Genomic DNA, 13984 nt, shown 5'->3' with positions numbered 1-13984 from the left:
CCCAAACCCTGATAGCAAACGCACACAGCAGAGCCTGTCTGTGCTGGCACAGGGCCCTTCTGTTCCTGCTGTTGCAGGCAGTCAGGCCTGCCTGAGGAGTCGAGGGTGTTCAGAAACAACATGTCCCCCTGGGTCTTTGGGTGCGGGCTTGGGAGAGGCCCCTGTGATGTTTGCCCTGGGCAGGGACGGGCCATGGCCTTTCGTCACCTCTGTGTCTGGCCAGGGGTGGAGACCAGGACCATAAAGTCTCAGGTGTGAGTGGGCACCCCGCCCAGGAGAAGGGTTGGAAGCTGGGGACCCCAGGGAAAGCCCTGGACATTTGGAAGGGACCATGTCGAGGCGGGGAATGGGGAGGGATGGCTGGAAGAGAGAGGGGCTTCTCGGGGGTGGGAGTGGAGGGTCTTTCACTTGGTCTGGCCTGTTGCCGGCTGCCCCTTCCATGGTTCTGAACTTCTCCCTCCATGGTCACCCGCTCCCTGGTGCTTCTTGGCCCCTACCTCTTGTCACCCGTGGTGTGCTCACACCTCTAGCTTCCATCCCTCCCTCCTGCACTGCCCCACCCACAGTGCCTGTGACTTCCGCTGAGAGAGAGGGACCCTGGCTCAGTGCAGTGACTTCTCCAGGACTTATGAGGGAGGAGGGTGGACAGGCTGCCCTTCGTTTAACTCCCCGTGGTCACCACGTGCTACCTGCTCAACGCCATCACCTCACCTCTACCCTGGGACAGGCACTGCTCTTCTTCAAGGCAAAGGTCTCTGGGGTCCTTTTTATAGCTGATCCCTTCCTGGGAGGCTTTCATTTCTTGGTCCCTCTTGACGGGGGAAGGCGGGCAGCCAGGGGCCCGTTCCCTGGGAAATGCTGGTGATCTGGATTCCGACGCTGGCTCTCTGGCTCTCTGCGTCCTTTACTGCTACATTGACACAGGGTGAGTGCCCCTGGGCTGATGCTCCGGGTCCAGTGCTCCTGGGTGGTCATAGTACACGCCCCTGCCTCAGGCAGCAGGGTTGCAGGTGGCCTCCTCCCCTTTGCATGGCAAGGGGCTGCCACAGGGCTGGAGACCCGTGCTGTGACCTCATCTTGCCTTGGGGCTGCTGAAGGGGTCACTGTGGAGACCTGTGGGTGCCTGTGGTGTGCAGGGGATGGTCTGCACACAGCCCCTGGCCGTGGGGTGGCTGAAATCCACAGCTTCTGCCCTCCAGGCTCCCCCCGGAGGATGAGGGGGTTTTGTCACAGACAGTGGGCTCTGCCTGCCCTCCTCCTGGGGGCTTTATCTGCTGGAGGTCTTTCCAAGCCTCACAGGGGCACTGCACATGCTGCCAGCCCTGGTCGGGAGAGAGGGAATCCAGAGGGGTGTCTGACAGTGTCCTCTCTTGACCTGGGGGAGCCTCAGGTGCACCTGGGGAATCCCCTCCATTTAGAAATGACTGACGGGGCCGGTTGTGGTGGCTCATGCCTGTAATCCCAGTACTTTGGGAGGCCGAGGTGGGTGGATCACCTGAGGTCGGGAGTTTGAGACCAGCCTGGCCAATATAGTGAAACCCCGTCTCTAATAAAAATACAAAAATTAGCTGGTCATGGTGTGGCACCCTTGTAATCCCAGCTACTTGGGAGGCTGAGGCAGGAGAATCACTAGAACATGGGAGGCGGAGGTGGAGGTTGCAGTGAGGCGAGATGGCACCACCGCCCTCCAGTCTCACAACACGAGTAAAAAACCGTCTAAAAAAATGGCTGAGGGGCTGCGGGAAAAGACAGGAGTTTGGGGGTCCTTGCTCAGCCTGGTGGTGGCTGTGTCTGAGAGATGGCTCTGACCTGCTGATTTCCCTCATAAAAAGCAGACTTTCTGATTCCTTCCTGGCAGGGGTGGACAGGGATGAGGAGAGGTGGGAGAGGGAGACCTTGAGTTGAAGGCTGTGGGGAGGGCAGAAGGGGTCGTGAGGGGGCAGGGAGCTGATGTGGGGGTCTCTGGAGCCCTGCAGGACACCTTCGAGGTAACCCACCAGGGAAGTCCCACCATCCTCCTAGCCAGGGACTCAGGCCCTCCGAGGCGGCTTCTGTCTGCCAAGCCTTGACAGATGAGACCTCTTTATCCCACCCGGACATGTTCGGAGAGAGGTACAGGTGGGGAGGAGCTGATGGGAGAGTTTCAAGGGCTGGAGTGATGAACTCTGTGGATTTGGGGACATTATGAGAGTTTATTAATAACGTATAGATTCCCTTTAAGTTCATATACAGGAGTGGGAAGCTGTGGGCCTGGATGGGTCTTAGGAGGGGTCCTTCGCATCCCTGCTCCCAAGGCCTGGCCCAGCAGATCTCTCTAGTCAGATTATTCAAGGAGAGGGTGATGGAGGTGATGACAGTGATGATGAAGGCCCCAGGAGTCAGCAGGTGGCATTGCCTCGGTGTACCCAGCCATGTGTTAGAGATGGCCCCTAAGCAACCAAAGCCCCTGTCCCTGAGGTGCTTATAATTGTGTGGCAAAGATAACACAGGTGAATCCCTTCGTGTGTAAAACAGTCAGAAAACCATCTATCTATGGCCAGTGCAGAAAGCAGGAGGGTGTGAGGCCAGGCAAGTAGGTCCACTCCGGAGGGCTTTGGAAGGTCTGATTAGATCCAGAGACCCCTGCCCTCCTCTTGTAGAGAGCTCTGCCCTTCACAAGGCCATTCCCCAGCACGTAGCTCATATGATTGTCACCAGGAGGACTGTGTAAGGAAGTCAGGGCAGATAAGGATATGGAGGCTCAGAGAGGATGAGTGATTTGCCTGGGGCCACACAGCAAATAATGAACATGGCCATCACTTGACAGGCGATTTGCACCCTGCGCCCCTCTTCCCCTCTAGAGGACCCCAGTTCTCTGCTCCCACGCCTCTCCTTATAGGACCCCAGTTCTCTGCACCCACGCCCCTTTGCCTCTAGAGGACCCCAGTTCTCTGCACCCATGCCTCCCCTCCCACTCTAGAGGACCCCAGTTCTCTGCACCTGTGCCTCTCCTCCCCTAGAGGACGCCAGTTCTCTGCACCCATGCCTCTCCTCATCTAGAGGACCCCAGTTCTCTGCACCTGCACCTCTCCTCCTCTAGTGGACCCCAGTTCTCTGCACCCGCGGCTCTCCTCCTCTAGCAGACCCCAGTTTTCTGTACCCGTGCCTCTCCTCCTGTAGCAGACCCCAGTTCTCTGAAAACCATGCCCTGCTCCAGGAATGGATTCTGGGTCCTTGGGGAGCAGTTTAGATGTCAGATCAGAGACTACCAGTGGCATCTGTAGCTTTTTTTTTTTTTTTTTTTTTTTTTGAGACTGAGTATTGCTCTTTTGCTCAGCAGACTGGAGTGCAGTGGCGGGATCTCAGCTCACTGCAACCTCCACCTTCCAGGCTTAAGCAACCCTCCTGCCTCAGCCTCCCAAGTAGTGGGGATGACAGGCACCTGCCACCATGCCCAGCTAATTTTTGTAATTTTAGTAGAGAGGGGATTTCACCAAGTAGGCCAGGCTGGTCTCGAACTCCTGATCTTGTGTTCTGCCCACCTTGGCCTCCCAAAGTGCTGGGATTACAGGTGTGAGCCACTGTGCCCGGCCCTAACTTTAAAACATTTTTTTTATTAAAAAATAAAATATTTTTGCCCATGCTAGTCTCAAACTCCTGCCCTCAAGCAATCCTCCCACCTTGGTCTCCCAAAGCGCTGGGATTATAAGCATGAGTGAGCCACCATGCCTGGCCCATTTTTAATATTTTAATATATTGAGTGTGGGGTGACATGGAGTTTCTGGGAGGAGCTGTTCTGGAGTCCTGTGGCTCCTGGACAAGGGACGCAGTCTTGAACTCTACCTTCTCCAAGTGCTGCAAAGGGCACAAGGGCCAGAAAATGCCAGGGACCCACATGGGGACTGGAAATATTTTTAATATTTTTGGGGTGTGGGGGTCTCTGGGCCTTCCCACACCCCAATGAGCTGTGGGTGACCCCAGCTCATCCCATTGCCACCCAAGATTAGATCTTCTCCAGGGAATCTGATTACCCATATCCCAATTCTCTCCCTAGCTCCGTGAAAGTTCAGACAATGTGGTTCTGAATTTGTCTAAGGCCTTTGAGCATCTGTTAATATAATACTTCCTTCCTGTACTACTTCTCAACCGCCACCAAACTCAAACGCTGCCTCTCCCTCTCCCCGTACCCTCATCAGCCCAGATGGAAGGCCCCCAGAGGCCCCCTCTGTGCCCCTCCAGCCCCGGGCCCCCTCTCGTAGCTCCAGCAGCAGATTGGGCTGTGGCCGTTTCTGCCCCAATCCCATCTCATTAACTCTCCTATAAACTGTTTATTCCCCCTGCCTCCTCCAGAGCACCTGCCCAGGCAGAGCCAGCCTTTGGTGTTTGCTGAATGCGTAAGTCTATTACTCTCTGTATAAAACAGCACTCCTTGTAATTGCTTCAGATTTTACATCACTCGAGTTTCAAAGGTTGCCCCTTTGTCTATTGTGAACAAATCTGTTCTCAGCTCCACCACTCTCTTCCCAAATTTATAGATGTTAACCATTTCCACTCCCAGCTTCACCTTTCTCAGCTAAAGAGTGCTGACCCCTTCAGACCCCTGACCCTGTCCCTCCGGGGCAGACACTTGGTCCCTCTCCCCTGCACCATCCCCTCCTGGACCCTTACTAGGAACACTTTGGAGCTTCATGTGCACAAAACAGGATACCAGTTCCAGTCCCCATGTGGGTCCCTGGCATTTTCTGGCCCTTGTGCCCTTTGCAGCACTTGGAGAAGGTAGAGTTCTAGACTGCGTCCCTTGTCCGGGAGCCGCAGGACTCCAGAACAGCTCCTCCCAGAAACTTCACGTCACCCCACACTCAAAAGGCACAACTGGAGACCCTTGTCTTCCACCAAAGAGAGGCTCCTTCCTCCCGGTCAATACAGCCTCCTGGACCGTCCATCTCCTATTCCAGGGTGGCTCTCGGTGCCTCTCAAGAGGCTTCTTTTAAATGAGGATGGTAGAAATACAAGCCATAATATCAGAGATAAAGAGTTCTTTTCTAATTTTTTAAGATTGTTATTATTATTATTTGAGACAAGGTCTCTCTCTGTTGCCCAGGCTGGAATGCAGTGGCATAATCACAGCTCACTGCAGCCTCGACCTCCTGGGCTCAAGCATTCCTCCTGTCTCAGCCTCTCAAGTAGCTGGGACTACAGGTGCACACCACCACACCCAGCTAATTTTTTTCTCGTATTTTTTGTAGAGATGGGGTCTCACTGTGTTGCTCAGGCTGGCCTCGACCTCCTGTGCTCAAGCTGTCCTCCCACCTCAGTCTCCCAAAGTGCTGGGATTACAGGTATAAGCCACTGCACCTGGCCAAGACTTCTTTTCAACAGGATGTGCAGTAAATAAGACACAGTAGAGGAAATAATTATGAAGATAAGTCAGCAAAAACTGAAGATAAATCAGTTTTTATATTCAGTCAATTGACTGAAGATACGTGAATAAAAATTACTCAACCTGAAATCCAGAAAGGGGTGGTGGGGATTTGTGCAGAACAGAGCACCCAAGAGCTATAGTCCAATATGGAATGTCCTAACATACATGTCATTGGAATCTCAGAAGGAGAAGAGAGAGAGAACAGGGCAGGAGAAATATTTGAAGACAATAATCACTAAGAATTTCCCAAAACTAAAAGAAGGACCACAAACCACAGACATTATAGTCAGAGTCAAATTGTTGAAAATCAAAGATAAAGAGAGAAAAAAAATTTTTGAGACAGGGCCTCACTCTGTCACCCAGGCTGGGGTGCAATGGTGCAATCACAGCTCACCGCAGTCTATAATTCCTGTACTCAAGAGATCTTCTCCCCTTAGCCTCCCAAGTAGCTAAGACTATAAGCATGTGCCACTATGACCAGCTCTTTTTTTTTTTTTAAATCCTTATGTTGCCTGAGCTGGTCTTGAACTCCTGGACTCAAGGGATCCTCCTGCCTCAGCCTCCCAAAGTGCCAGGATTACAGGCATGAGCCATCACATTCATCTTAATTTTTTTTTTTTTTTTTTTTTGAGACGGAGTCTTGCTCTGTCACCCAGGCTGGAGTGCAGTGGCCAGATCTCAGCTCACTGCAAGCTCTGCCTCCCGGGTTTACATCATCCTCCTGCCTCAGCCTCCTGAGTAGCTGGGACTACAGGCGCCCGCCACCACGCCCAGCTAGCTTTTTGTATTTTTTAGTAGAGACGGGGTTTCACCATGTTAACCAGGATGGTCTCGATCTCCTGACTTCGTGATCCACCCGTCTCGGCCTCCCAAAGTGCTGGGATTACAGGCTTGAGCCACCACGCCCGGCCAATTTTTTTTTTTTTTGCTTTTGATTTCTAAGCACTTTTATTTTAAAAATGTGAATTATACAATCCCAACACACAACACACACACACACACACACACCCTATAAGCACATTAAATACTACTTTGCCATGACAGCTCAGTGTACTTCACAATTCTTAACACTATTCTATGTGGAATACAAAATGCCTTTTTATCTGAATTAACATGCATTAGAGTTTTAGTATATGTGAAAATAAAGGAATTATAAATCAGTAGGAAAGATATTAAGGTAGAAGCATCACCAATCAGCTAGCTCAGTAGATGTTATCTATATTTATTTTCTACCTTTATGGAACAAGAACCTGCTAACAGTCTTAGGTAAATGGTAAAGTAACGTATTTTTGCCTTGATGCCATTAGTCACAATGCCATGAGGTAACTGCTATGTGATTTCCCATTTGCAAGGAAACATATTAATTCAATTTCTACTCAATATACAATTAGGTTGTAGGGATACAGATAGCTCATTTGAGTTATCTGACTTTTTCATCTTTATATCTAAAAATCTAATCTGAAAATAGTAAAAGCAGAAAACACTGATTTAAAACCTTAGATGCTACTGTAATAAAAGTTATGTTTATAAACATGTCAGTATATTCCTTCAACTTCAGGAATCTTGAATTTCCTTGCTAGAAGGCTTTTTTCCTCAAAGATTCCTTTTAGGCTTACTTTGGTGTTCAGGATCTCCAATTATAAATGTAGTCTCTCAGCACCACATTCCGTAAAGCTGATTTCCCAAGTAATGGTATTTGACTAAGTTGCTCCAGAGTGTTAGGGTGCAAACCACAGTTAGTAAGCTCCTTATGAACAACCTCCATATCAAGTACTTTGTCCACTGGCAGGCAGATATTAAATACAGCAGTTGGCTCGTGTGGATGTAGTACTGCAGAGAAAGACCCACTCTGTGAAGATTTGAGCAGCATGGTCAGTGAATGCAGAGAATGAGGCATGATAGGACCTGTAATCTCCAAACTAAACTGGTCTCTGTATCCAGAAAGAGCTTGTGTCTTCACATACACACTTCGTGCTCCTCATATCCCAAGCTTGTTCCAGATGCTGTCTCCTTCTTATGGCCACTTTCTTTTATTAAAGGCAGAGAAAATTCAATACCTTCATTTCTCATAGCTTCTCTTAAACCTCGAGTTGTAGGAGATATGAGAGCTGTGATGAAGTCACTTCCAGCTAATCCTGCTGCTCGGAACAGGACAGTAAACTGATAGGTACAAACGTAGAAATAGGGGCAAAGTTTTGTCTTCAGCAAATTATATAGAGAAGTAAAGCTCACGGACCAGTCACTCATTAAAACATGCTGCAGGGTTGCATCATTTGACCAAGGACTTGTCTTTCCAGCCATTTTTCTATCAGCTCCAATACGAGGGTACAGCGGTAGCCAAGACAAAGCAGGGTGGAGCCAATAGATAAGGCTCTGCTAGAAGGCACAACGGAGCTCAGTGGAGAGTTTGGGATCCTGTATACTTTTAGGCAAAGTAACTTCTGTTGCCCTACAATGCTGGACAAGACCTTGAGCCTCTTCCTGTGCTTTCAAATGATCTGCCCAGGTAAAGGGTTGAGAAGAGGTGAAAAGGAGTCGGGTTTTAATACTCCAGTCCACAGGTAACTCAGTATTTTCTGAGGATGGAATATCAGACTCGGAGAACGATACATGTGAAGTCTGGGGTAATTCAGTAACAGCTGTTCTTTCAGGGAACTTCTCTTGCCATAGCAAATCATTTTCTTGATTAGAATGTAAAAACGGGCCCGGCGCCTCCGGCTGCTCGCGGGCCGGCCCGTCGGGGAGCTCCGCGGCGACCCGCGGTCGGTTGTCCAGGCGGGCGAAAGGGTTCCTCTGGGCAGCGGCCGGGCCGCCGCCACCGCCTCTGCCCCCCGCGGCAGGGAAAGGGCGAAGGTGCAACCCCGCCGCCAGGGCGGCTCGGCGGGCCGCCGGCTCCGGCAGCTCACGGGGCGGGGAGGCGGCAGCTCCACGGCTCCGGGCCCTTTTCCGTCGGAGCCGCACCACCTCGGGCGGCTTTCGGAAGCTGGGTGAGTAGCAGGGAACTGATAGGGCCATGACGCGCGGCGGCTGAGGCCGGCCTCCCAAAGCACTGGGATTACAAGGCATGAATCACTGCACCCAGCTGATGAAGAGAAAATCTTGAAGGCAGCCTGTCTTAGTCAGCTTGGGCTACCATAGCAGAGACCATAGACTGAATGGCTTAAATAATAGATATTGGCCGGTTACGGTGGGTCATGCCTGTAATCCCAGCACTTTGGGTGGTTGAGGTGGGAGGATAGCTTAAGCTCAGGAGTTCGAGGCAGGCCTGGGCAACAAAGTAAGACTTCCATCTGAAAAACAACAAAAAATATAGAGATTTATTTCTCACAGCTCTGAAGGCTGCAAAGTTCAAGACCAAGATGCTGGCCGTTTTAGTGCATGGTGAGCACCCACATTTTCATACCTCGGCCCATAGCAGGGGCTGGGGCAATGGCAGTGGATCCATCCCGGAAGCCCTCCCCTGAGACCCAAGGCCTCCAGGACAGCTCCACCCAGAAACCTCACCATCACCCCAAACTCAACAGACTCAACTGGAAACCCTTGTCATCCAGCAAAAAGAGGCTCCTCTCCTCCCAGTCAACACAGCCTCCTGGACCATACATCTCAGTGCCCCTCAGCCAACCATCAGGTGGAGCCCCCATTTCCAGGGGAGTGGGGTTCCCAGCTGGACCTTCATGTCCTCCTCCCAGGATGGCTTTGGGTGCCTCTCAATGGCCTCTCTGACGCTGATCTGCCCTACAGAGGCATTTCCAGGCCTACTCAGCCCACAGAGGTTCCTCTGATGTCTAAATATCTCAGCTTATAGGGCCGGATGTGGTGGCTCATGCCTGTAATCCCAGCACTGTGGAAGGCCAAGAGGGGTGGATCACCTGAGGTCAGGAGTTTGAGACCAGCCTGGCCAACACGGTGAAGCCCTGTCTCTACTAAAAATGCAAAAATTAGCTGGGCATGGTGGTGTGTACATGTAATCCCAGCTATTTGGGAGGCTGAGGCAGGAGAATTGCTGCAACCTGGGAGGTGGAGGCTGCAGTGAGCTGTGATCATACCACGGCACTCCAGCCTGGGTGACAGAGCAAGACTCTGTCTCAAATAAATAAATAAACAAACATCTCAGCTTGGTCTTACTGCTCTTGTCACCTACAAATGCACCTGCACCACCACTCTCTCCCCAGCAAACATCACGCTCAATCCAGCACATGTCCCCTCATCTTTCAGGGCATTCCTGCGCCTTAGCTCCCCTGCAGAGCAGTGGAAATGATTTTCCTGCCTTCTCAGGGTAGTCTTCCCTCATTCTACTGTCTGCTTCTCCAAAACCTCACCAGTTCTCAGTGTGCACTGGAGTACCCAGAAGAGGGTGCAGAGAGTAGGAAGGAAATCAAGCTACAGATGCTGGGCTAGGCGTGGTGGCTTATACCTGTCATCCCAGCACTTTGGGCGGCCGAGGCGGGTGTATCACTTGAAGCCAGGATTTCGAGACCAGCCAAGCCAACATGGCAAAACCTGCTCTCTAGCAAAAATACAAAAAAAAAAAAAAAAAAAAAAAAATTGCCGAGCATGGCGGCACACGCCTGTAATCCCAGCTACTCGGGAGGCTGAGGCAGGAGAATCACTTGAACTAGGACAGAGGTTGCAGTGAGCCGAGATCATGTCACTGCACTCCAGCCTGGATGACAGAGTGAGACTCTGTCTCAAAAAAGCAATTCTCCTGCCTTAGTCCCCCGAGTAGCTGGGATTACAGATGTGCGCCACCAAGCCTGGCTAAGTTTTGCATTTTTAGTAGAAACGGGGTTTCACCCTTTTGGCCAGGCTGGTCTCAAACTCCTGACCTCAAGTGGTCTGCCTGCCTTGGCCTCCCAAAGTGATTGCAGGCATGAGCCACTGCGCCCAGCCTCAAATTACCCTTTTAAAGCAAACCAACCCACCTGTAAACCCACCATCTAGGCGAGAACATCTATTCTTCATACCTTTGCCCAAACTGGATAGACTCAATCTTCCTAATAGTTACCACCTAGGAAGGTCAAACAATGTGCTAGGTCCAAACTAGTTTTTTTTTTTTTTTGAGATGGAGTCTTGCTCTGTTGCTCAGGCTAAAATGCAGTGGTGTGATCTTGGCTCACTGCAACCTTTGCCTCCTGGGTTCAAGCGATTGTCATGCCTCAGCCTCCCGAGTAGCTGGGACGACAGGCACCCGCCACCATGCCAGACTAATTTTTGTATTTCTAGTAGAGATGGGGTTTTGCCGTGTTGCCCAGCCTGGTCTCGAACTCCTGACCTCAAGTGATCCCTTGGCCTCCCAAAGTGCTGAGATTACAGGCGTGAGCCTCCACTCCTGGCCCAGACTAGTATTTTTGAGTGTTTCCTTTGGTTATCTGTGTTTCCTTTTCTGGACCTAGCCCCAGCTCTTCAGATAATAAAATGACTTCAGACGGAATTCTGTGTTAATTGCTCTCACAGTTTTGTCTGGCCTGTGGGGTCCTACTAGGGGCAGGATGGAGCCGGGGGGCAGATTAAGGGACAGAGCAGACTTGAAGGAGAGCGAGGTTGCACCGTCTCCCCAGCAGGAGGAATTGAAACTAAGGAGAGGCTGCAGGAGTCGGCCCAAACTCCAGAGTCCAAGCCCTTGGTCAAGGGTACCCTCCATGGGCGTGGGGGAGGAAGGGCAGTTTCCAGGCAGCTCCACGTGGGCCAGGCAGGCTGTGGGGCTGGGCCACCAGCAACTCTCCCTGCCTGACACCTCCTGGATTTGTCCTTTTCCCTCGTGTCCCTGCTTCCCACAGCACTGACGTCTGTCCAGATGCAGAGAGAAGGGAGGAAGAGGGGTGAGGTGGGGCGGTGCAAAGGTGAGGCTGTGCTCAGTAGAACAGATAACCAGCACTTTCATTGCGTGCACGTCCCGGTCCCTGCCGCTGTCCTGGCCCTGGAACCTGCTCTGCACCAGCCCTCTGCCTGCTAGGCCAATGCAGCTGTTGGGGCTCCTCGGCCTCCTCTGGATGCTCAAGGCCTCCCCAGGGGCCACAGGTAAGGGGGAGAGGCGGGAGGGGGCTGGAGAGAAGCTCCTGATGTTATGTTCCAGGGGAGTGGAGGAGAAGGTGGCTCTGAGGCCTGGGGATGGGGAATGAGGAGGGGCTGCTCTCAGCTCTGGGTGCAGGGAGAACCGAGGCATGGCCTTGGGGGGATGAGGAAGGGTTTGGTAGAGGGAAAACGGAGGTTGAGAAGGAGCAAGGGAGCTGGGTCCCCACTGCCACTCTCCACCAAGCACTGAACAGGTTGCAGGGGCTGCACCCCAACCTGTGTCTGCAGCGGGAGGGTGGAGGGTGGGAGTTACGTCTTCCCAGAGCAGTGCCCTTCCTGCCTTGGCTCCTTCTTGTCACCCGCCTCACGCCCCCAGCCCCAGTGCCCCCTCCAAACTGGCCTCTCCCTCCCCGAGAGCCCTTTGACCTCTGCCCCTGGTTTCCGACTTCCGGTTTCAGCCTCTTTGCCTTTTGTCCCTCAGCAGCTCCTCCCCAGCTCTGCTGTCACTCTCTCACCCCGGCCAGGGCCCATGTGTCTGGGCACGGCTGTTGGTACCAGGACCAGGGCAGGGAGCTTCTGAAGTCCACTTTGCTTCCAGGGGTGCGTCTGAGACTACCCGGCATGGGGTCCCAGGCTTCTCTCTTCTGCCCTGCAGGAACACCCCACAATTCCTCTGTACTTCTCTTGTCCCTGTTCTCCAGTGTCTGCCTCTGATCCCTGACCCCAGAGGCCCATGAGTTCCCTTCTCAGTCACCTCCAGGGGCACATCCTGGAGTCAAGTGGTGTAACTTGGGGCTTCTCATAATTCCTGACCCCACTTCCCTGACACCCGCGAGCTAGGCTGAGACTTGACACCCCAGCTCTCACCCACAAGATGGGCTGTGCCTGAGGTGAGGGGCAGCAGGTCCAGTATTTTCCACTTCCCATCTGCTGTGGCTGCCGGTCTTCCTTGCCTGTGACTGCCCCCAACAGCAGGATCTCTGATCCTAAGTCACACCATCTGTGAAATGGGTTGAAATCCACATGCTGGGGTTCATGTTTGTAAACTAATGAATCCTGTGGCCAAAATGGAAGAGTTATAGAAAAATATGTCTATTTTTGTGATGAACACTCACCACTAAGCCTTAAGGTCTCCGGAACTCATCACACATGACTGCTGAGGTAGCTCCTTCTGGAAGTTTCCTTCTCCATCCTGTCTCTCTACCTCTCCGCGTGGTCCTCACTCCATGCCCCTTGAAGTCATTAGCGTGTGAGCTTAGCCTCTATTTCTCCTTGATGTTACCTGTGCAGTTTTTTTTTTTTTTTTTTTGAGATGAAGTCTTGCTCTGTCGCCCAGGCTGGAGTGCAGTGGTGCGACCTTGGCTTCCTGTAGCCTCTGCCTTCCAGGTTCACGCGATTCTTCTGCCTCAGCTACAGGTGCACGCCACCACACCTGGCTAATTTTTGTATTTTTTTTTTCAGTAGAGATGAGGTTTCACCATGTTGGCCAGGCTGGTCTGGAACTCCTGACCTCAGGTGATCACCTGCTTTGGGCTCCCAAAATGCTGGGATTACAGGCGTGAGCCACTGCGCCTGGCCCTCTTTGTGCAGCTTTCTCTGTCTCATGGTTTTTGTGATGCGTCCCCTGCTAGGATTTGGCTGTGTTCTCTCTTTTTCTCTTTGAAAGCGGGAGTCAGCCCAGACAGCAGCAGGGTGCAGGGAGAAGCCATGGAGGGAGCAGAAGGTTAATGGAGGGGATGGGAGGACTCCAGGCAGCAGCAGAGGGAGGAGAGGAAGGGGCAGAGGGAGGAGGGGCCTGCGTGTGACCAGAGGAGGGAAGGGAGGGGAGGGAGGCTCTGCCCAGCTTGGCTATCCCAGGACAGAAGGACCGGCCATGACAAGGCCAAGGCCGGGTGAGGAAGGAGCGCTCCCATGCCCCACTGCTCCCCTAGGAGCAGACAGGCAGTGGGCTCCAGCACCACAAAGCGCCCAGCTCCAAGCTGCCTCTGATGCAGGAGTGAGCTGTGGCATGCCCTGCCCTCTGTGATGCTGCCTGGAAAATGGGAGTGAGTGAGTAACTTACATGAGTGATGTGACAAAATGACCCACGGACTTACCAGTGGATTCCTCTGCTCTGCTGCCAATGCAGGAACTGTATCTACGGCCACATCCATCTCTCATGTGCCTTTCCCCAGGGCGGAAGCAGCCCGCGCTGTGCTCAGCAATTCTCCACACTCCAGAGACCTGGCTGGGCGGCCACTCGGTGTCCCCCAGCTTGTCTCTTCTGCTCCTGGCCACAGGGAAAATGTACCTATGACGCTCGTTACCTCCTCCTATGACACACTCATCTCTGAAACACTGCTCACCTCTCCAGTCAGTTCCAACACCTCAACCACCCCGACGTCCAAGTTTGCTTTCAAGGTTGAAACCACTCCACCCACTGTGTTGGTCTATTCGGCCACCACTGAGTGCGTGTATCCAACGAGCTTTACAATCACCATCTCCCACCCCACCTCCATCTGTGTGACCACGACGCAGGTGGCCTTCACCAGCTCTTACACCCCCACTCCCGTGACACAGAAGCCAGTGACC

General features: G+C 52.5%; 1 protein-coding gene and 1 pseudogene across 2 annotated transcripts in view; one reads left to right on the top strand and one right to left on the bottom strand.

The window, feature by feature from the left end:
* Nucleotides 1-7381: 7381 nt before the first annotated feature.
* Nucleotides 7382-8434, bottom strand: LOC112620966 (annotated as a pseudogene). The gene has a single exon (XR_003118630.1). The product of XR_003118630.1 is annotated as a protein downstream neighbor of Son pseudogene (transcript).
* A 2840-nt stretch (nucleotides 8435-11274) lies between these two features.
* The window catches only part of MUC3A (mucin 3A, cell surface associated), a 39523-nt gene continuing 36813 nt past the window's right edge, over nucleotides 11275-13984 (top strand). Inside the window, exons 1-2 of the mRNA XM_025379358.1 lie at nucleotides 11275-11419; nucleotides 13542-13978. Coding sequence (XP_025235143.1) covers nucleotides 11359-11419; nucleotides 13542-13978 — 498 coding nt within the window. The 5' untranslated portion in view covers nucleotides 11275-11358. The remainder of the gene's footprint in view (nucleotides 11420-13541; nucleotides 13979-13984) is intronic.

The sequence above is a fragment of the Theropithecus gelada genome, chromosome 3 (genome assembly GCF_003255815.1).
Source record: "Theropithecus gelada isolate Dixy chromosome 3, Tgel_1.0, whole genome shotgun sequence".
NCBI classification, from domain to species: Eukaryota; Metazoa; Chordata; class Mammalia; order Primates; family Cercopithecidae; genus Theropithecus; species Theropithecus gelada.
Note: the sequence above shows the minus strand (reverse complement) of the source record. Positions and strands in the feature narration are given on the sequence as shown.